At 46.3% G+C, this 21006-nt stretch overlaps 2 protein-coding genes across 3 annotated transcripts in view; both read right to left on the bottom strand.

Annotated features, from left to right (window-relative positions):
- Positions 1 to 973: 973 nt before the first annotated feature.
- On the bottom strand, positions 974 to 10663 carry LOC120823008 (uncharacterized). Its single transcript, XM_040183059.2, has 3 exons — positions 10386 to 10663; positions 4627 to 4679; positions 974 to 2666 (listed from the first exon to the last, which is right to left on the bottom strand). Exons 2-3 carry the CDS (start codon positions 4656 to 4658, stop codon positions 1931 to 1933), a joined length of 768 nt encoding a protein of 255 aa, XP_040038993.2. The 5' UTR covers positions 4659 to 4679; positions 10386 to 10663; the 3' UTR covers positions 974 to 1930.
- Positions 10664 to 13682: 3019 nt separating this feature from the next.
- Positions 13683 to 21006, bottom strand: part of nwd2 (NACHT and WD repeat domain containing 2) — a 31370-nt gene continuing 24046 nt past the window's right edge. For both annotated transcript variants that reach the window (XM_040181901.2, XM_040181898.2), the window contains exon 8: positions 13683 to 20142. In XM_040181901.2, coding sequence (XP_040037835.2) covers positions 16246 to 20142 — 3897 coding nt within the window. In that variant the 3' untranslated portion in view covers positions 13683 to 16245. The remainder of the gene's footprint in view (positions 20143 to 21006) is intronic.

Here is a 21006-nt window from a genome sequence, read left to right as displayed (position 1 = left end):
CACACACGCACAAACGCCTCGTGGCGGGTTAAACCGTCAGGTGGCACCGTGCCTCATGTGACATGAAACCAACAGGGATTTAATGAAAAACAGGGAAAAACCTTTTAAAATACAAACAATTTGACCAAAGACTGCTGAAGACAAATGCATCTTCTTCAGGAGAATCAAACCTTCTTGCTTGTCTTCCCGACAACAACGTAGAGAGACACTTGCAAGGAGCACACTGTAATTGTGAGACTCATGGCGAGCAATTAGGGAGAGGGATGAAGATAGAAAGAAGTGGGTGAGATAAATGTCCTAAATGTCCAAGGAAAAGGGGCTAATTTTCGGTATCGCCACGGGCTCCGTTCCGCCTCCTGCAAGGAAACGGACACACTAAGGGCCTCTCCTGCTGCGAGGGCCCTGAATCAGTCACACACATTTATTTACACAAGTATGTCTTTTTTGGATCCGTAAGCTGTGGTGGATGTTTCCAAGGCGCTCCCCCCCCCCCTCCCCCGAGGTGTTCATTAGCCGAGGCCCCGGGGGCCCCCGGTGGGGCCGAGGAGGTGTTTGCTTCGCGACAGCGACGGTTTAAACACCAAGAGTCCCGCGGCGATCGCACATGTTTGCGAAGAGGGAGGGAAGCTCCCGTAAACACGGATGAAGAAATGAGCTGAACAAAAAAAATCCATTTTCAAGGACACACCAGCGTCAAAACCAGTGGATTGTAACAACAGAACCACTGCAAAGATTGAATTTTACTCCTCAAGTGCAACTTTGAACCAATGTGCAACATGACGCTTCTCACTAGTCGTTAGTGACACAGCGAGTCGGTTGTAAATGTCTCCGAAATACAGCCGAGCACGGCTAACGTTAGCTCACTCGCTAGCAGCGGCCTCTGTTTATTCTGCACAGTCCCAAAGTCCCTTCTTAAGTCCACACGAGGATGAATCATCACACGGCAGTACACAAAGAACCTCACAGTGCACCGTTTTTTTTTTAAAAGTGCTTTCCTTTATTTTACAATACAAATATAATATTTAGGAAGGATTTGGCGGGCAAACAATGAGGGAAAAGGCGGCATCCAGAACCTCATTGGGCGTAACGGTTTATTTAGCATTAACGCACTCGTCGCTTCGCACCAGCTGGCCTCAATTAGTTCGTCCAAAGGTACGCGAGTGAACTAATGTCATGGGCACAACACCTGACCTATGAAATGTATTTAAAAAAAAGGTTTAATCGCCAATCATTTTACGTCAACTGGTCTAGTGAAGCTCACGGTTCAGCCGTGGATGAAAAACTGTAAAAACGTAAAAATGTCATTGAATCAATCAGTGAAACGTGGAGGAGGGGGGGGCGCATCTTCCTTTTAGTAACCTGCGGAAAAACTATTTTAAGTTGACACGATATTCATTACGTTTGATCCCGAATAAATCAACGACGACAGATTCATAAATAACATCCGGTTCCTTTTCTCACAACAAAGCAAAGGCGGTGCGGCGATATTATAAATAACAGCGGAAGACGCGGAATAGAGACACAAACGCGGGTATAAAAAGAAAAGAAAACGTGACCTTTTCTTCTCCCGTCGGCTCAGCGGGACGAGGGCGAGACTCTCGGAGAGAGGCGGCGAGCTACGGCAAGAACCGAGGAAACGTGCGCTCCGTCGGCGTGGCGACGCCCCGGGATGAAGCAAACGTGATGAGACACCTACGAGGGCAGTGCGGATACGTGAAGGCCCGTTTAAGGCCGTGGAGTGTGAAACACACGCGACACAAAAAGTGTCGGCGTTGGGAAAGTGGCGTCCTTCATACGTCGGAGCTGACGAAAGCATAAACAAAAATAACAGCAGTTTTCCTTCATTCGTTCCACTTTCTGCTTGTAAATCAGAACTCTGTGGTCTTTGAACGTGTCCCGTGAGGTGAGGTGAGGTGAGGGGGGGGTTACGTCACTCGCTGTCCTCCCCGGCGGTGGCGGCCTCCAAAGCGGCGAGGGCCTCCGCCACCATCGAGTCTGTGACGCTGTGCAGCTCCTCCCCCTCCTCCTCGTCCTCGCTCTTCATCACCGAGATCCCGCTCTCCACGGTGGAGACGTCCGGGGTCTTGGGGGGCCTGAGCTCGTCCCTGGTGTCGGCCGAAGACAGGCTGGTGGTGCTGGTGTGGATCTCCACCGACAGCACGCTGCCCTCGTCCCCCGTGTCGCACAGGTACTCCGGCGTCCCCCCCACGCCCTCGTCCGCCGACAGGCTCCCGTCGCCGGCGGGGCGGCCCCACCCGTTGTCGTCGCCGGCGCGGCCCCTCCGGCGCTCGTGCTCCCGCGTTTCGGGGTAAACCGGCACCTGGCTCGGCCCGTTGTCCTGCGCCGCCCACCTCGGGCCGGCGGGCTGGATGATGTACACGCCTCCGTCCGCGGGCGGTGCGCTGGCCTGCCTGTCCTCCGGCTCCCTGGCGGGCGGATGTGCGGCGTGCAGCCGGTGGTTGACGTGGTTGTTGTCCACCTCCAGCTTCAGCGTGCTGTTGTTGGACCGGCTGTAGCCCAGGTTGCTGAAGCCCTCCTTCTGCTTGCCCAGGCCGCCGGGCGGGTCGCCGATGCCGCCGCCGGGCAGGTGGTGCGGCTGGTAGAGCGAGCTCGCCGCCGAGTCCGACTTCCCCCCGTCCACCGCCTCGGAGGGTTCGTAGACGTAGCTGTGGGGGGGAGACAGACGGAGAGGATTGGGATGAACCTGCGACGTATCTTTTCGCTTCACGTCGGGCCTCCGGCTGTGAGAAGACACCCGTCAGCACAAATGACAGTAACATGCTCGGCAAACGGCGCCGAAAGCCGAACGGGGAGCTGATTACGTGCTCGTCTGAGCAGCGGACCCCGCTGAGTGCGAAAGGGGGCATTTTAGCACAAAAAGCAAACAAAAGGAGACGCGTCGGAGGCTAATTAATGCTCATTTGGCCCCCTGATCGGCTGCAATGCCCGGGAGAAAAAAAGAGATTCTTTCTCACAACAGAACACAAGAGCTCGGACCTCCATCAGGGCCGTTGGCACGCCGGCTTTATTGCTGTCAGCCATCGCCGGCTGCGTGGGCCTCGCTCCTTTTCTCTCACCCGTCCCTTTTTATTTGTTTTCTCCACAACCCCCTAACCCCACCCCCCCCCTCTGGTATCCATGTACATCACAGGAACTCAGATGGATTTCTTCGATAATAGTCTTTTTTTTTTTCAGCCTCTGACTTAAGCACCTCTCGCTCCCTCTCTCCTTGCATCCTTCTCTCTTCCCTTCGTAGTGGAAAGCTGAGGAAATGAATGCTGTCCATGTCTCTCGCTCCTGGGCAGCGCCGCCGAGCCGAGGTGACATTTGAGGCAAACAGACAAAACACACACGCCAAGCCGGGAAGTAGGAGAGCGAAAATGAAACCGTGCTTCCATCAATAACAGGAGTTTCCAAAGGAAAGACTCATGCTTGATAATATTATTCGTCTTTGACGTGATTGTCGGGTCCAAACTGAAGCAGCGGCTCTAATTTGATTACCTCGACCGGTCTTTGCATTCGGCGGCGGGGGGAGTTTCTAGTGTCTCCGTCGGGATTCCCTTCCTGCTGCGTGTTGTTTGAGAAGGAGAGTCATCGCGAGCCGTCATTTGCATATTATTTAACTGCGACGGTGCACCGGAGAAGATGCTGCTTACCGCGGGGGGGACCAGGTCAAAAAAGGCAAAATGAGACATAGGAGGAGATTCTTTCAAGTTAATATAATAATTACCGGTTTTCAAAATAAAGCCTGAAAGTTGTCGGGTTGCCGAGGCCTCGCTGCTGACCCAGTAACCCACAGGCCCAGACTGCCAAACCACAAACACAACTAAGCCCAGAAATGTGACACGGAAGACCATTAGGAAGGTGTGTGTGTGTGTGTGTGTGTGTGTGTGTGTGTGTCACAAGCATTCACTCTGACGTGGTAAGAAGAAATAGAAAATGTGGAGGGGGGATTACGACTCTGGTATGCGTATTACAGGGTCGCCCTTTTTCTTTAACCTGCAATCAAAATGTCGTTTCTCTGCCGCCGTCGAGACTACGATGCCTTTTGTAGGCTTCCGTGAAGAGACAGCGCTGGCGGGAAATACAGTAACCGCGGGTGACGGCTATCGGCATATTGACTCCCGGTTTGCACAAAAGGGCCCACGTGAGGCCGAGAGCACGGACGCGTTGTCAATGGGCCGCTCGCCATCTGCGCGCAACCAGACAAGAAATCGTTCAGCGTGGTCGAGGAGGATTTGAATCGAGAACCTTTTTATTAAACCGTCCACAGTTCATCCACGAGCTAAACGCTAACACACGGCCTGCTAACAATGCTAACGCAGGCCGTGTGTTAGCATGGTAGCATTTGCTACAGTTGAGGCCGACGGGGACGACCATCAGTGTAGTTTTTTGCCGGTGACTCAGCGCTGATACCAAGCCGACGCTGAGTCAAATGAATCGGGTATCCGGGACGACGTTTACGTCTCATTATCCGGGGCGGCAACGCCGTGACTCAACCGCTTCTGAATTGGGCTTCGTGGTGCGTGACTATTCATTTTTTTTCTGGCTCTGTGTGCCGACCGGAGTGACGGCGTTGACTGATTGTAGGATGAAACCAAAGAAGGAGAGGAGCGGATGACTCACCTTTTTATCACCCTGCAGCATTGGCCCCCCATTTGGCCGCCGGTGTCGTGGAGCTGCGGAGGGACAAGCGCAAAGACGTTTAAAACTTGAATCACAGACGTCCCACTAAAAGGTTGACGGAGTCCCTGGCTGCTATTGATTGGACATTTCGGACACGTGAAAGTTTTCTCCTCATCCGGCCCTTTCGACACCTGGGCGAAAAAACTCGCAGCCTCGATAAAGACGTTATTGCCATCAATCACTCTGTGTGTGTGTGTGTGTGTGTGAGTGTGTGTGAGAGTGTGTGTGAGAGTGTGTGTACCTGCGGGACGGCGGTGTGTTTCTCTCTGCTTTGGCATTTTGTGGCCCGGGTAAATAATTAATCACCGGGACTTGAATGGGTTTGTCTGCGAGCGGAGGAGACAGTGTCTCTTTGTGGGAATAAAAGCAAGGACGTGGAAGACAAAACGCTTTCTATTCTTTACCTTGACCCTCTGACCCCGCGGGCCTCTCCGTTTTACCTTTTCAACAGAGTGCAATACGTTTTGTCTGCAGCCACATTTCATTACAAAGTCTGGTGCTTTCTACCTGACGACAAACATCATTACCGTGTTAGATTTGATTTAATCCCTATTGAGGACGTCAAGACTTTTTGTGTTAAAGTTAAACTTCATTATCATAGGTGATGAGAATATATATATAAATATATATATATATATATAAATACACACATATATATATAAATATACATAAATATATATGAATATAAATAAATATATATGTACATAAATAAATAAATAAAAATATATATAAATAATACAAAAAAAATCTATATAATGTTTACATATTTATATATATATGAAAGATGCACCCACTGCGTTGCTTCATCATTACAGGCAATACCGTGAGCAGGCCTCTGAACGACACGACCCCCCCCCCCCATCAAAACACAGCCAGAGTCGGAAAAGCACAAGAGTCCAAATCCTCTCGTCTTCCAGCTCGTCCTCCATCCACCCTTCCTCCTTCATGGAGACCCCCCTCCTTGTGATTTCAGATGAACCAGGCTGTGACCCACGGCCACTTCTCAATCAGCCGAGAGGGGTGCCGAGTGCAAAACGGGCTGGGCTTCAAATAGAGGAGCCTGTTTTACACTCTGTCGCACCGGCAAGCACCCACCCAGGTGACGTGTCCCTTGTCTCCGCGGACTGTGAGGAGGTAATTTCCCAGCGGGGCGTCGGGGACCGTGGCATTAATGGGGCGTTGCATAAGTCCTGATAGAAAGTCGCTATCTGCTGACTTTCACTATAACTGGTCCCGCTCGAGGAGGCGAAGCTCTCCATCCTCTCGCACTGATTTCTCCCTCCTGCTGCCGTTTCTCGTTTGAGCGGCGGCATTATGTATATACATCTCACCGATATGCTGCTTTCTGCTCTCTATTCTCTCTCGGGGCGGCTTTAATGTGCTCGCAGAACGCTTGAATTTCTTTTGGGGAGAATCCTGCATGTCTATTTGTTGAAATACACGATCCCTAACCATGTGACAGAACTACCCACTGAATTGCTTCAGTGTTTATTAAGTGTCGTGACAGGAAGATGTTTCAAATAAGCAACAACTTACTTCCTGTTAAATGACTCGTATGTCTTGATAAAATGATCGTGGGCACAAGAAGGTTAGAGACATACGAACAAAACCAGATCCTTCCGGCTTCCTAGAAATGTTGAACTGCGCGATTTAGACGCGGGTTTGTAAGCGCCACACGGGCCGAACCGCCTGGGAAAAAGCTGGTTCGCATCGGCGTGGAGTCGGGTGGCGAGTTTGCAATGCAAATGCGGCCAGTGTGAGTGTGCAGCGCCACCGGAGGGGAGGAGAGCGGGGTGAGGAGTGAGCTTATTTTTTAAAGGTATTAACGTGGCCAGACTCAAAATCTGAGACCTGAACCCGCCGGGAGACATTTCAGTTAAAACGGCCTCGGCCAGTAGTTCACCTGTCGATTGGTTCCCTGAGTAACTAACTAAAGAAAACTAAAAATACAAAGAACAGCAGCTGGGATCCAAAAGGGCCGGTCATGTTGGTCCCCCCTCCTCCTCACCCCCCCCCCCTGAAGGGGACTCAATCTGTCCATCAAAAGGATCATTCGCCCTGATTTGGGCCATTGTTGGCCGACAGTAGCTGCACGCTGTCTGCTCCTTCGATGCATTGCACATGGCCTCTGTTTTTTATGAGGAGGCACCGGAGTAAATTGAAACATTTCATCTTGGAGGAACAGGTCCAATAAAAGTGAGATTGCTGTTGAGTGTCCCCTAGGAGGCACTGGATTGAAATCCCGGAGGGGGGGGGCGGAAGAGCCGGCGGCCGAGTCGTTTTCTTTGAACGATCGCTGCAGGTGTAAAATTTCATCCGGGAAAATAGGAAACTAAAAATGAACTGGACGGGGTGCAGTTGAGATTGATGTTACCTGTGGAGAGTTTTGTTACTGTGCGGTATTATTCCACGGGACCAGCGCGTGGATATACGTGTCGTTTTAGCGGCGCCGACTCGCTGAAACTACCTCCAAGTGGACGAGGTTGGCGAACACATCACCGAAATCCATTTTCTTTCCAGTGTCTGGATATTCACAAACACAACCCGAGCCGGCGCTACATGGCTCGACACCCACTGGGCCGGTGTGCGTGTTACGGGGGCGGCGAGAAGGGAGACGGTCTTCATGTGGGGGACATGAGACGATGGGAAAGTGGGCCAACCGGTCTGACTTTTAGGTTGTTTTTGTGTACTGTGCCTTCATATTTTTTGTCGTATATACAGTTTGTTTCGTTCACGTCCGCCCAAATTTCCGTAGCGAGTCTTCTCATCCAGGAGCTCGGCGGTTCTCAGGATGGAATCATCTGCTGAGCAGCTCAGAAGGACAAACCTGAGAGGAAAAAAGTCCTGGCAGTAGACGATTTTAACAAACTATAAAAGACTAGATGGCTTTTCTAGCTTTATTGTGAATTTGAGGTTGTTTTTTGCTGGTTTAATTTTTCTCCAACGCGTTTGACATTCTGAACCAACCGATCACACCAAATTGATTAATCAAAACCAATAATGAGCATGTTAACAGATCTCCAGTTGGAGCCGTAATGAAATGCCTCCAAATGGAAATGGCCTTTTTGGAGCAATGACTGTGACTTTTTAAAATGCCATCTTTGAGTGAAGGTGTTTAACTGCAGGAACTGATTACTAGTAAACGCTGTGAAAGTTGATTGCATTACTTAAATTGTAATATGATCTTTGTTTACAGAGACAGACAAATGAATAATTAATGTCCCCCTGAATTACAAACATTATAGTCCTTTGTTTAAATTCATCACGTTTCCTGGTTATTGTTCCCGGTGCCAGATTAAACGTTAACTACAACCGGATTCCTTTTGGCCGAGCAACACAAGGCTTTTTATCTCGTGTGTGTGTGTGTGTGTGTGTGTGTGTACACACTAAGTGAAGAGAAAAGAAGCTATTATCACCAGGATTTACCCGAAGTCACCAGCGAGCGGGGTGAGCCTTCGCATGTCTCTGCAGGAAGAGAGCAGCAGCATTCGATAAGCTGCTCAATTTAGGCCCGTTATCAGCTGGCGGGCTTTTAAAATCCCGCTGAAATGTCAATACACCGATTTCAAAAGTCTGCGTAATGACCGAAAAAAGAATTGGCACCGCGTCTCGCCCCACCAGCTTTATCCGGCTCTTAATAACCTGCATATTCGGTTGGTGAGATAACCTCCCGCAACCGATAACGCCTCCCCATAAAAGAGAGCTCGAGCCGTGCATGTGAGTGATGTTATTGTGCGACCTTTTTTTTTTTCTTTTCTCGACTGCGCCTCGCACAAAGAGCCACTGTTCAGCGTCGCCGTTCAACGGCTCGACTTTTTTTTTTTTTTTCTCGACAGGAGGGAAATGCAACCCAAATCAACTCGGAATGGGACTTTTGATTTGAAGTGCAGGCCCAGGACCCCCGAGCCGTCCGATTCCAGCGAGGCCGTCGTTGGGTTGTCATGGCGACCAATCTATATAAAGTCAGCCCTTGTTAAAGCTCGATCTGCCGCTTTTAACAAAAAATGATCCGATCTGTCCGAACTGCTGGATGTGAGCGAATACCGTCCTCTGATTTCAGGTGAGACGAGGAGGCAGGAAGTGTTTCGTTCACCTGTCGCTTCTGCGTCTTGAATGTGATTGGTCCAAACACCCTCATTCGCGTGGCCTCGGGCGAGCAGTTTGATAAAAACAAGTCCCGTCTCTTCTCTATTACCCAGCAGCCCACACTCATCAATAGCCCCCCCCCCCCCCCTCTCACACTGCAAACAGACCTGCTGTCCACCCCCCCTCCCCCCTCCCCTCCAGTGAATCCACCCAGTAGCTCTGAACTGTACTTTAAGCAAACAAACAAGCGCCAATCTCGATGTATTGGTGTGCAATAACTATAAAAATAAAATAAAAAAGAGGGAGTGAGCTTGTTTTTGAAGTGTTTCACTCGTGGGATGCTTAAGGTTTTTATTTTCGCGGTTTCGTTCCAACCGAGCAGCACCGAGCTCCATGTTTACATCCTGTTCCAGGTGGCGTCACCCTGCAGAGGAGCCGGACAAACTAGACCTCGGGCAAACAGCGTTTGCATACGCTTTCAGTGAATTGTTTGGTCAAACAGGCGTCACATGGGGGGGGGGGGGGGGGGGGGGGGGGGGGAGCGCGTTTTCTACAGAAGGCCGGCAAATGAGTTTAGCCCAACGGCAGCTCGGTATCTGGTGAGAATCAAGTGTCCCGAGGTTGTTTATTCAAATCTGCCCAAAGCAACAACAAAAAAACTAAAAATACAGGTGAGGCAAAGCATTTAAAGAGACACTCTTATGTCGCGTCGTTGCTGTTGGGGGGTCATTTCCAGTGTCGTACACACGAGACGGACAGACTCCGGGGGACCAGAACCAGTTTGTGTGCCTTTTTTTTCTTCTCCTGAGTGACCTGAAGTTCAGCGCAGAGTTCCGTGTTGGGTGTGCAAACAAAGCCCGAGGCCGCAGACACGGGTCCTGGTTAACTGATTAAAGGCCGCTCCTCCTCCTCTCCACTCACCGACCAAAGGAAAGCCCTGCGATCACTCATTAACGGCCCCCCCAGGCCCCCCCTCCCCAAACCAACGAGTGGGCTCAAGGTGGAAACTTTCAGTTCTTCTCACAGAAATACACGTTACCTTCCGTGAGATCCACACACATTTATTTGGGAAACAATTCTGGGGATCGGTGATTCGCCGGAGGTCAGTTTGTCGAGGCAGTTTCGAATCCAAATCACTTAATTAAGTGATCAGAATTAATCTGAATGATTAACCTACACCAGGTGCTTATTTTAACAGGCGAACCATTATTCTCCACATACATCTATGCGCTTCACTGTGTCTATTAATACCTTTTCCCAGGTGTACAACAGGTGTACAACAGGTGTACAACAGGTGTACAGACACATCTCCATTGTTGGTACAAAACCTAAAAGTAGCCTTAGGCTACTCGTGCAGGATAGAATGTGTGTGTGTGTGTGTGTGTGTGTGTGTGTGTGTGTGTGTGAAGTCATGACTACCGTTATTGTGTAAAATATATAACTTTTATCAAAGCATTTCTTCGTTTTTCCAAGCGGGCTGACGCCATATGGCAGACATCATTCACCATTTAAAAACAATAAAACCTTTAGTAAAGCATCCGCAACACTTCATAACACTCTTCGAAGTGAATTAAGAGCCGGTGAAGAAGCCAGGAGTGTTTTTTTCGTCCTACCTGTGGCGCTAGGCGAAGGTGTGGCCGCGTGCCGCAGGTGTGAGAAACGCGCGGATAACTTCAGCTGTCATTTAGATCGTCTCTTCCGCTGCCAGACTGAGAAGAAATGAGAAACGCAGGTGAAGAAGCAGCGGCTCCGTTAAACATCTTCAGCTCGATGTAGTTTCCTTCCTTTGGTTTTGGTTGTTGTGGAGAAGAGTTCTCTCCCCCCCCCCCCCCTCCTCTCCCTCCCTCCCTCCCTCCCTCCTGGGTGACTCCACAGTCCCATGTCTCCGTCTAATGGGAGGTTCAGCCTGGGAGGCTGGTGGGCCGGCGTCAAGCTGCGGGCAGTGAACCAACACGGCTTCCGGTTAAATGTTTCAAAGTAAAACGTTTGGGCCCTGACAAAAAAAGAGTATTCAAAGTGTTTATTGGTTGTAGTTTACAAAACTGTGCATGTTTGGTCCAGTGGAGGACATTTACTCAAGTAAAAATTCGGTAGTAGAATTTTACTATTATTAAATTAAATTATACATGTTCGCATAGATTGCTGTAAAATAGCCAGAAAACAGCTGAAATAAAAAAATGTAAAGAAATAAAATAATTTTATGATTATCCGATGAACATATACAATGTCTGAAAATAGATTTTATGTTGTCTTTTATCGTTGGATGTTTCAAAAGCGAATCACACAAGTTTTACCCATAATACACAAAAATACAGCGCAGTTGCTTAATTTTAAGGGACCACAAACCCAGAAATGTTGGGAACTACTCTGTAAACACGAGGACCTATTAACCCAATACATTTTCTTTAATGAAATTAATATTTATAAAAAAGCAGCATGGCTTTCATTGACTTAAAGTTATAAATGGGTTTAATTATTATGGTAATTTCAATCTGGGGACGTAATTTACCTATATGGACGTTCGTAGCACACCAGCAAGATACAGTGTGAGGCTCTAATAATCTCGACTTCCTGTCATGATGTGTCGAATTGAAACCAGCTTGACTCAGCTTAACCCGACTAACCTCTTCACGGTTGATCATATGACTTGGAAGCGATTAGAGTGAAATCCCCCCCTTCAGACTTGCTGCTTCTTAACACAACTTGACATCAATCCAGAAAAAGAAAGAAAGAAAAAAAAACATCAGCGTCGATATGAATTTGCGTATATTGTAATAAAACAAAGCTGAATTAATCATCTAAGGTGTTATCAAACCAGCATTATTTAATTTTCTTTAATACACTTTACATCGTAGATCCCAGAGGATGAAACAAAACCGGTTTGAGCGGTTCTAGACACACGGACAGTGCGTTTTGTTTGGTGAAGGTGTTCTAACAATAACAGATGCAGGGTTAGAAAGGACACCGCATTTGGTGCCGCCTCTCTTTTGATTGAGCTTGACGTTGGAAATATGGAATTATCCTTTAACGTTAACCTTTGACAACCTTTAACCTTTAACACACCTATGTTTGTGTAAGTCACATTGTTCTTCTGTATAAACACTTTTCCTCGCCGACGCTCTGAGCGTATGAAACATTTTTTTCAGACGCAGGCTTTTGGAAAAAAAAAAAATGCCACGTTAAAAACCACAACATGAGGACGATCGAAGTGTTTAATGTCGGGGGAGAATTTCCACCACATTTAACATTGGAGGAAATACACTGGGCTCCTCGCCTGGTTGCAAAGGGAGGAAAGAAGATACCGCTCTCTTATCAGTCGGTTGAATTTGAAAAGCTAGGAGACTGTTAGCTTAGCACAAAGGTGGTTGCAAGAAAAGACACAAAACCACTTGCTGCTGCTTTTACACTCGACTCGAGGTTTCGCTTAAAGTATTTTGAGTGTAATTCCGCTCCAAAAAAATGCATAGATTACTAAGAAGAACCATATTGATGCGTTCATGGAATTTGTTCTATGTCGGCTTAAAAGTTGAGGTTAAACATCCACTAATGGACATTTGTAGTTAGATGGTTTAGTCAAATACTGTTTCCAAGTTTGGAGAATCTACCTTGAGCTCGCGGAAAAATCTTTTCAATGAAAATACTAATGAAGGATTCAGAGAACTTAACTTTGTTGTTTCCGTGGGTACACATGACCTCAGATTGAATCTAAATGCTTGTCATCTTTTTCATTTTAATGATCATTCATTCCAAAGGTCGATAACTTTGATCCGTTGTCAAACATTGCTGAGTATCCTTTGTGTCGGGCGTCGGCAGTGACGCGTCAAGTCTGCCGAAAAAGCGAATGGACTTTGTTCCTTCCTTGAGTTGGCCCTTTAAAAACAGTATCTGCAATCTACCGAGAAAGAAAAGCACTTAGTTGTAATGATTCACCGATCAGTAAAGAATAACGCAATGGATTAAACAATGGGGAGGGGGGGTCTAGCACTCCAACCAGAGGGTTGTAGCGTTACGGTGGAAATACTGCAAGGATGACTGAAGGATGACTGAAGGATGACTGAAGGAGGGCCCCGGCCTTACAGAGTAAACGCAGTTGACAATGAAGAGGCTATTCTAGGCCTGAGTAAATAAGAGACAATGTCCTACTGTACCAACGCGAGCACACGCACACACACACACACACACACACACACACACACGTGGCATGACCTGTGGAGACCTCCTGCTCCACACAGCCAGCAGAGTGATCACACGCCCGTGTGGCGCTGCAGGTGGAATGCGCCGTGTTGTCGTACGGACTGGAAGTGGCCCCAGTAGCCAAACAGACATGAGCTCACCGTCATTTACAATGAGAGGCGTGACCAAGGGCCCGGCACCGCCATGGACCTGATGTTGCCGTGGAGACGCACACGCAGGCGCACATATCGGCTCGGAGTGACACCGCTGGGAAATTAAAATGGTAGCCCAAAGCAACAGGGTTTTATTGGCCAATCACAGCTTGATCCTAGATGTGTTTGCCTTGCAAGTTTATTTTGTCTGTTTGTGTGTGTGTGTGTTTGGCGCACAGGTGCCCCCTGCGCCTAATTACAATGACAATGTCATCCAGTGTTGGAGAAATATTCACCACGCTTGTCTGGCATCAAGCGCAGAAGAGCAATTACTGGCCCATCACATCATTTTACAGCTCTGTTGTGTGTGTGTGTGTGTGTGTGTGTGTGTAGGGGAGGCCGTCTGCACCGTCAGTGTTATCTGATCCGTGAAAGAACCTCCACCCAGCATGCTTTGCAACTTTACTTTACAGCCACCCGTACGTCAGGGATAGACTAATTGTAGCCAATTAGACGAGAGTTCATTCTCGTTGAAGTCGAAAAACAGTAAATAAAAAGCAGGAAAAAACGATGGCAGAGGCGGTGGAGTGGAGGCAGAAAGTGAACCATTTTATTTCATTAAAATGTTTCATACAAACGATGCATACACACTAGTTTCATATTGCTTCAGACATAAGTTTCTTTTCTTTTGGAATTCCAGTTAAACAACTCCGTAACAAAATGTAAGTACAACATTTAGGAAAATATAAATCTCTACACAGGTAAGTCAGTCCTGACAATACAAAGAATACGATAGAAACATTCAGTATACCAGTATGTCAACTATGAGTGGCAAACATGTACGTTTTTAAAAGTCATTCAAGTTACTTAACATACAATAATACCGTTAACTGGCTTCCATGTGGACACATTCAAATATACTCTTGAACTGGCATTCCAATATATTTTTAAACTTTTTTTTAGCAAAGATAGCACATTGTCTCTATCATAAACATAATCACAGTAGACCACTGAAACATCTCGTTAACAATATCATTACAGTACAAGCCTCAAAAAACAAATGAGACAATCAAAGGAAATGAAAACACAAACTATAATCGGGACTTTGGCAATTACATAATGTCTTTATTTTTTATATATTTAAAAATTCTAGGGAAATAAAATGTTAAAGCTCGATGCTGCTACTCGGTTTTAAAATGATCCAAGGGCCACTATCTCAACATTTCAAAACTAGTAAACATTAAATAAGATGGAATAGCCCTTAGAAAGTATATGTCAGAGTGTAAGAGTGTGGTTTTCAATCATGCCTGGCTGATGATTGGTGTCATCAGAGAGTTCAAAATTGCGTTTTGGGTCATTACAGACATGCTTAAAAAGCAATCAGGGCACCTGCAAGGTACAACTTCATAGATGAGTGCTTTGCCAGCAGATTGTCAGCACACCAGATCTGAAGAGCTTTTATTCCAGCCTCTTCCCATGTAATTACATACGGGTAGAAAAGATTAGAAGATATATCCTCCAAGTAACCACTGTGAATATGTAAGGGAAACCTTTTCTCGTTTGAAGAAATAATAGAAGTTGTGCAAAAATAATAACATGAAGTTAATATTTTAATATATAATATATAAGTTTTAAACCTGTAACTTAAAAGTTGTCCAGTTTTCTACTTTGAACACCCTGAAGCCAATTTATGCAATATTATATTATTGGTATATGTCTATTTATTTTAACATTTCCAATTCTTTCCATGCAAATTCCTTTTTTTTACAGGTTTACAAAAGCTGATATATAACCAAGGTATTGAAATGATTTCTAAACAATCACAACATTGTATTGATCCTATATATTTCCAAATGTCCTGTCTTTGCTGTCATCTAAACAGTTGACAGCATCTTAATTTTGAATTGGTACCAGACAAATATATATATATATAAATATATATATATATAGAGAGAGAGAGAGAGAGAGACTGTAGCATTTCAAGTGACTTAACCGTATACCGCGAGTACCAGGATGGCCTTTTGTATTTTTGAAGGCATTTCCAGTACCTATTTTAAGACAAACAATTTATACAATGTTTCAAATAAATAAATCTAGTTATTTATCACAAACCACTGATAAAGTGCTTCCATCTATTGCCTAAACCACTGAATATATTCACCAAGGGGTTTCAGTGAAACATTGAGCAAATCACTCTGTCCTTTTCTAATGACACATTTGAATAAACTCCACTAAACCTAAAGCAATTACACTGGTTAAGGCGTGACTGTGTATGGTGCTATGCTACACTGTATGCTCGATAGTGGCGTTTCCCTTAACACAAACAGCACACAGACCGATGGAACTGCAGGTAAATTCACACCAACTTTCCGTAAACTGTTCCATGAAATTTCTACAACTATAATTACAAAGAGCAATGCCATCGATCTCTCAGGTTGTTGACTGGATTTTTGTACACTGACCGCTTAGATTTAACATCAATGCAAGTATTATGTAACTGTGTGTGTACCGTGTTTACAAATTCCCTGCATTTTCATAAATCTTGTAATCTGCACATAAATAACATTAAAATTCCAGGCACTCACTTTGATTGCATTAAGCACAACATAACATTTTAAGGAGTTGCACAAATTGCAGCAGCCATAAAGGGATATGTACACATGTTCATTGTTCTTGCTTTTTTCTACAGTACCGACAGATTTTGATACAAACATAAATCTACTCTTGGAGATTATGGCTTAATGTGTACAATGTAAATAAAGATAATGTACAATGAAAGTGGCTAAGATCACTGGAATGGCTTTGAAAATGTTTGATGAAGACATTTGAATAATAACTTTGTTCTTCAAATGCAGAAGGACACATAATGGCAAACTAATACTCAGAATTCTCTACTTTCCAAAAACAGTATTTTTCTAACAGTCTTCGAGAGGAAAACAAAGAGAAACTGTATCATGGGTTGGAAGTAAGTAATACATCATTTGAGTGCAGCGTTTATACGGTCGGCCCATTAACTACCCAGAGGGCTGACATCTGCAGCTGAATCACGTGGCTGTAAACAAGAATCAACTGCAACCCCAGAGATTCAAAACGTTGTCTCCTCTCTCTACCTGCCTGCCTTGACACCTGCTACTCTCACCTCCGCTCATCACTGCAGCAGTTCTGTCTTTTTCGTCGGCGTGGTTGACTCGCCCTCCCCGGAGTCCGACACGTTGATAGGACTGTCCCTGGAGAAGACCTCGGTGGACTCTCGCCAGGTGCAGTCGGCAACGGTCTTGAACGAATGGTTGCCACATTTGGGACGCACCTTTTGCGAGGCATTGTTGACAATCTGTCGGCTGTTGGAGGTGGCTATCTTTATCTTGAGGGCCGCATCCACGCGATCCACCACCGTGTACGTGCCGATGCTGCCGTCCTCGAAGCCGATGATGATGTTCAGCGCTCGCTGGGAGAGACACAGGAAAGTGGGCGTCTTGTACAGGGAGCACGTGCCGATGCTCTTGCCGTCAGCGAGGCGCATCACGATCAGATTGGACACAACACCGGCGTCGTCGTCTTCGTCGCAGTTCCGGAAACAAACATAGACGAGATAACGTCCATCCCTTGATAATTTCTGACGCCAAATTATACCAGCTGCATGGACCAGCCTCAGCTTCCCGCTGTGAAGATCCAGGACATTAATATTCTCATCACCTTTGGACACAATTCCTACTTTCCCATTGGGAGAGATCTGGAAGTCCTCTAGATTTTTGAGGAAATTGGTCGGCAACTGAACCCGTCGGCAAACTGACTCGTCCGCCACACTCCAGATGAAGACGGTCTCTGTGGATGTGATGAACACCACGCAGTCGGGGCAGTCAGGAATGAGCTTGAAGTTGACAATGCTAATGCCATCGTCGCAGACAAACTTCTTGGACACGCTGCCCGACCACAGGCTGACAGCGAGGAGCTTGTTTTTGGAGCTTCCCACGAGGAAGGTGTTTGCTGTGGTGACGAGTGCATTCTGGAGGGTGACCAAGATGTTGCACACTTTGTGCCCAGTCCCGAGCCTCCAGACTCTGGATGCGTTCTGCTCGCACAGGGACACCACAAATTGGTCGTTGTGGGTGATTAGCAGCTGTGATATTCTCTGCCCATTGATACGAAAGATGTTTTCTCCGGTTGTGGTTTGCCAGATGTACTGACTGGACTTGTCATCTGATGTCACCATGAGATCCCCTGAGGAGGTTAGGACACAGTTCTCCACTATGCCCTCATGCTTAAAGACTGTCTCAATAAAGCCAGTGCTGAAGTTCCACTTGTGGACGGCTTCTGAACCGTCCATAGTAAACACATAATCCTCTCTGCCGGACAGCTGCAAGGTCTGGATCTTCTTGCCCGTTTTGTCAATATTAGACATGGCGGTGATAATATCAATGTCCCAAACAGACAGCACGCCACTGCTGGCAACAGAAAGGAGCAGATTGTGGTGGGTAGATTTAATGAGTTTGACGATAGCCCCTGAGATCTCAATCAGACTGGCCATGCACTGTCCACTGTCCCTTCTCCAGACAAAGATGGAGGACGTGTTCTCCATGGAGGCCACGATGCTTTGTCCATTCTTTGAGAGAACAGCAGCCACAAAGCGTTCAGTGCGTTTGGCTTTGAACTTCTCCACCATTTTCCATACTTTTGTGTCCAGAACTTCGATACTTCTCGCCTTGCAAATGAGAATGGAGCGCTGGTCTTCAGATAACTCGATGCCCACCACTTCACTGTCATCCCCTCTGCAGTCGTAATCCTCCATTAGACGTGGACTGGAGATCTCTTTGGTGTTCCATACCGACAAACTGCCTTCATTGTCAACCATCACCATTTGGTTTAGGGTGTCAAGGACAAGAATGGATTTAACAAATCCTCCAGAAAACTCAGAGGTCATAGTGGCCAACTTGTCCCCATTTCCTAGATGAAAGACGGTAGCAGTGTTGAGGTACTGTCCACAGAAGGCGTACATTCCATCTGGAGAGCACTGGACACAAGTCACCTCATACCAGCAATGAAACTGATAGAGAGGCCACCCGTAAAGCAGGTCAATGACATTGACTTCTTTACTAGCCTCGAGCCAAGCCAAAGCATGGTGGGTGGACAAAGTGTAACCATTGATGAAGGCCACCCCACCAGTGACACCACCATGTTTGGACCCCTTGATTTCAACCTCTGATAAAAGGCAGGACTTGTGATTATCATAAATGAGCAACGTGTTTTTGGTGGTGGCCACGACCAGATACTTTTCGTCAGTTGTTAGCCTGATGCCGAGCACAACGGATCTGGCTGTGTCAATTTGTCTTTGAAGTTGTCTACTCTCTACATCCCAGGTGCTGACGGACCCATCTTCGAGGGCCACAAGAACTATGTTTGGGGCCAGAGTGGGCAAGATCTCCACAATCTGCATGTAGCTAGAGCACAGAGGAAGCCTCTCTGGACTGTAGGTGACGTCCATAGAGGAGTGGAGAGGCACAATGGAGCAGTACTTGGGGCCATCTTTGTCACACTCCAGGAGGAGGTGTCTGAGTTTGGGAAGGGAGGTGACGACTGGAAGAAGTCTTTGCTGCAGTTCTGCAGACAGTGATGCTGGGTTCTTCAGCACTTTTACCTTGATGCAACGGAGAGTGGTGGCCAAGAACTTCAGTTCTTTCTCTTGGGTGTAGCTGTAAGCTAGGTCAATGTCTGTCAAAGCCTTTTCAAACTGGCCAATCTTGATCATTGTGTACAGCCAGCTGAAGTTCATGATCACACCAAACATGAGGTCATCAGTGCGCCCACTCCTGGTGAGGTGGTACACCAGCTCTGTCATCTTCCTATGATTGACAAAGAAAATGTCAGGCTCTAAAAGATTGCACTGGAACACCCAAGGCTGCTCCGGAGTCTGTCTGTCATACGAGTACTTGTCAGAGGACGTTTTTTCATGGGCCTGCTGAAGGTGAGGGTTTTTGTGGTGGGATATATTCAGCGAAGTGAAATGGTTGTTATCGTAAGTGAAGATCTTCTTCCTGCCTCCCGACCATGCCCCCAGGAAGTACTCAGCCAGGAGGCTGTGCATTTGATGGACGTCTTCCTCGTTGCTGAGATACAGCTTCTGGGCAATGAGATGCAGGTGTCTGTTGGCCCAAACCATCAAGGTGACGTTGCGCACCTGACGTTCCACAAGATAGCCATCCAGCTCCTCCTTGAGCCTTGCAACCAAATCATAAGAGATCCTCAAGGGGTTTTTAAGGTATGTTGCTACAATTACATCCCCAAGAACTATATTATCAAGGGATAGAATATCTTCCAGCTCAACTTCGGTTAGGCCCGCTTTGGCCATGGTGATATATCCTAATGCTCGGAAGACGAATCGTTGCCCCAGCTTGTTCTCCACCGAGTAGAAGAGCTGTTCTATGCTTTCGTGCACTGTGGAGCACAGGGACCTGTCATCCACATCTTTGTGAGACCTCCAATGGAGGACTTCTCTGTAGATGAGGTTGACAAACATCGGCAATGTACACTTGGAAAGTGCCTCGTTGACATATATCTGTTGGCCCGAGGTGACCTTGCGCTTCACCCCCAGCAATTGCTGTTTCAATGTTTGGCTGCAGACTTTGCGGTCCCTCTGGATTAATTCCAAGTAATACCCCTCATCGTGGATGAGCTGTCGTAACTTCTGCAGGATGCCATGTTTATTGGGCAACGTTGAGACTACAATGCGAACCGTCCGAGGCAGATGTATGGGGAGCCACCACAGCTTGCGAACTTCGTCCGCGTCGGAGAGCTGCTCGAGGGCATCCAGGACAATGACCAAAGGCCGGTGGAATGAAGATTCCCCGAGAAGGTTGATGAGGAGCTCCTTCATCTCCTGGATCTTGTTAGGCAAAAAGTGAATCAGGCAGCGGTAGTTTATTGCAATCTGTTCACAAATGCTCTGGAGGAGAGTGCGTAGGTCGGTGGAGAGCAGGCTGGAGCCGATAAAGCGGACAATAACCACTGGGTCGGTTTCAGGGCCCATCTCTTTCTGCAGCCAGGTGTAGGCCTGAAAAAAAACCATCAGAGAAGATTGTTAGAATATGTAGAGTTGAATTAGCAAATAGATAGGTACTTTAAATAGTCCACATTAGAATAGCACATATGATAGTTACGTTATGGTAAACCGGAATTACATGTAAAAAGTCCCAAAAAATGTTAAAATGGAGAAGACGTGTGTTAATATTTAGAGTTAACTGTACTTGCATTGTACTTGGTTTGATCAAAACAACTGGAATAATCAAAATTCTACAGTGAACGTATCATTATTTTAACACTGCAAGGAATGCTGATTAGCTCAGCATGGAACGTTTTACCTTAAGGTAACTCTTATTTGACTTTTTAAAATCTCAACATTGTTGAATCCCTTTAGCTATTCTCAAAGTAATTATTACATAGATTTAATTTTTAAACCGTATGATTTCTTCAATCAATCAATACATTCGACGAATGAGCACTACGCTAATTTCTTTAGACTTCACTTATATTTTCATTCCATTCATGAATTTAATAAATAGCCCAGCTGAGATTTGAGGAGACAAGAAGATGTTATTTGACACATTTAGGGCAATAGTGATGATGCCTGCTCCACATTTAGCTGTGTGTATGTGTGAGAGACGCGGGAGAGAAGAAGAAAGAGAGCGACACAGATTCATTTACACTCATAAATATTTTACAGATATCTGTCTGTAAAACTGAATTCATAACATTCTTCAGCCTTGACTTTTTAACGGGTCGATTTTATCATTTATTCATAGAAAGTTATTGACAAATAAAATATAATGAACTAAGTAAGAATATGTACAATTGTGTTAAATTGATATACCTATTTTAAAAGAAAGACAAGATTATAGACACTTCAACATCTCAATAT

Source organism: Gasterosteus aculeatus, chromosome 7 (assembly GCF_964276395.1).
Source record: "Gasterosteus aculeatus chromosome 7, fGasAcu3.hap1.1, whole genome shotgun sequence".
Taxonomy (NCBI): Eukaryota; Metazoa; Chordata; class Actinopteri; order Perciformes; family Gasterosteidae; genus Gasterosteus; species Gasterosteus aculeatus.
Note: the sequence above shows the minus strand (reverse complement) of the source record. Positions and strands in the feature narration are given on the sequence as shown.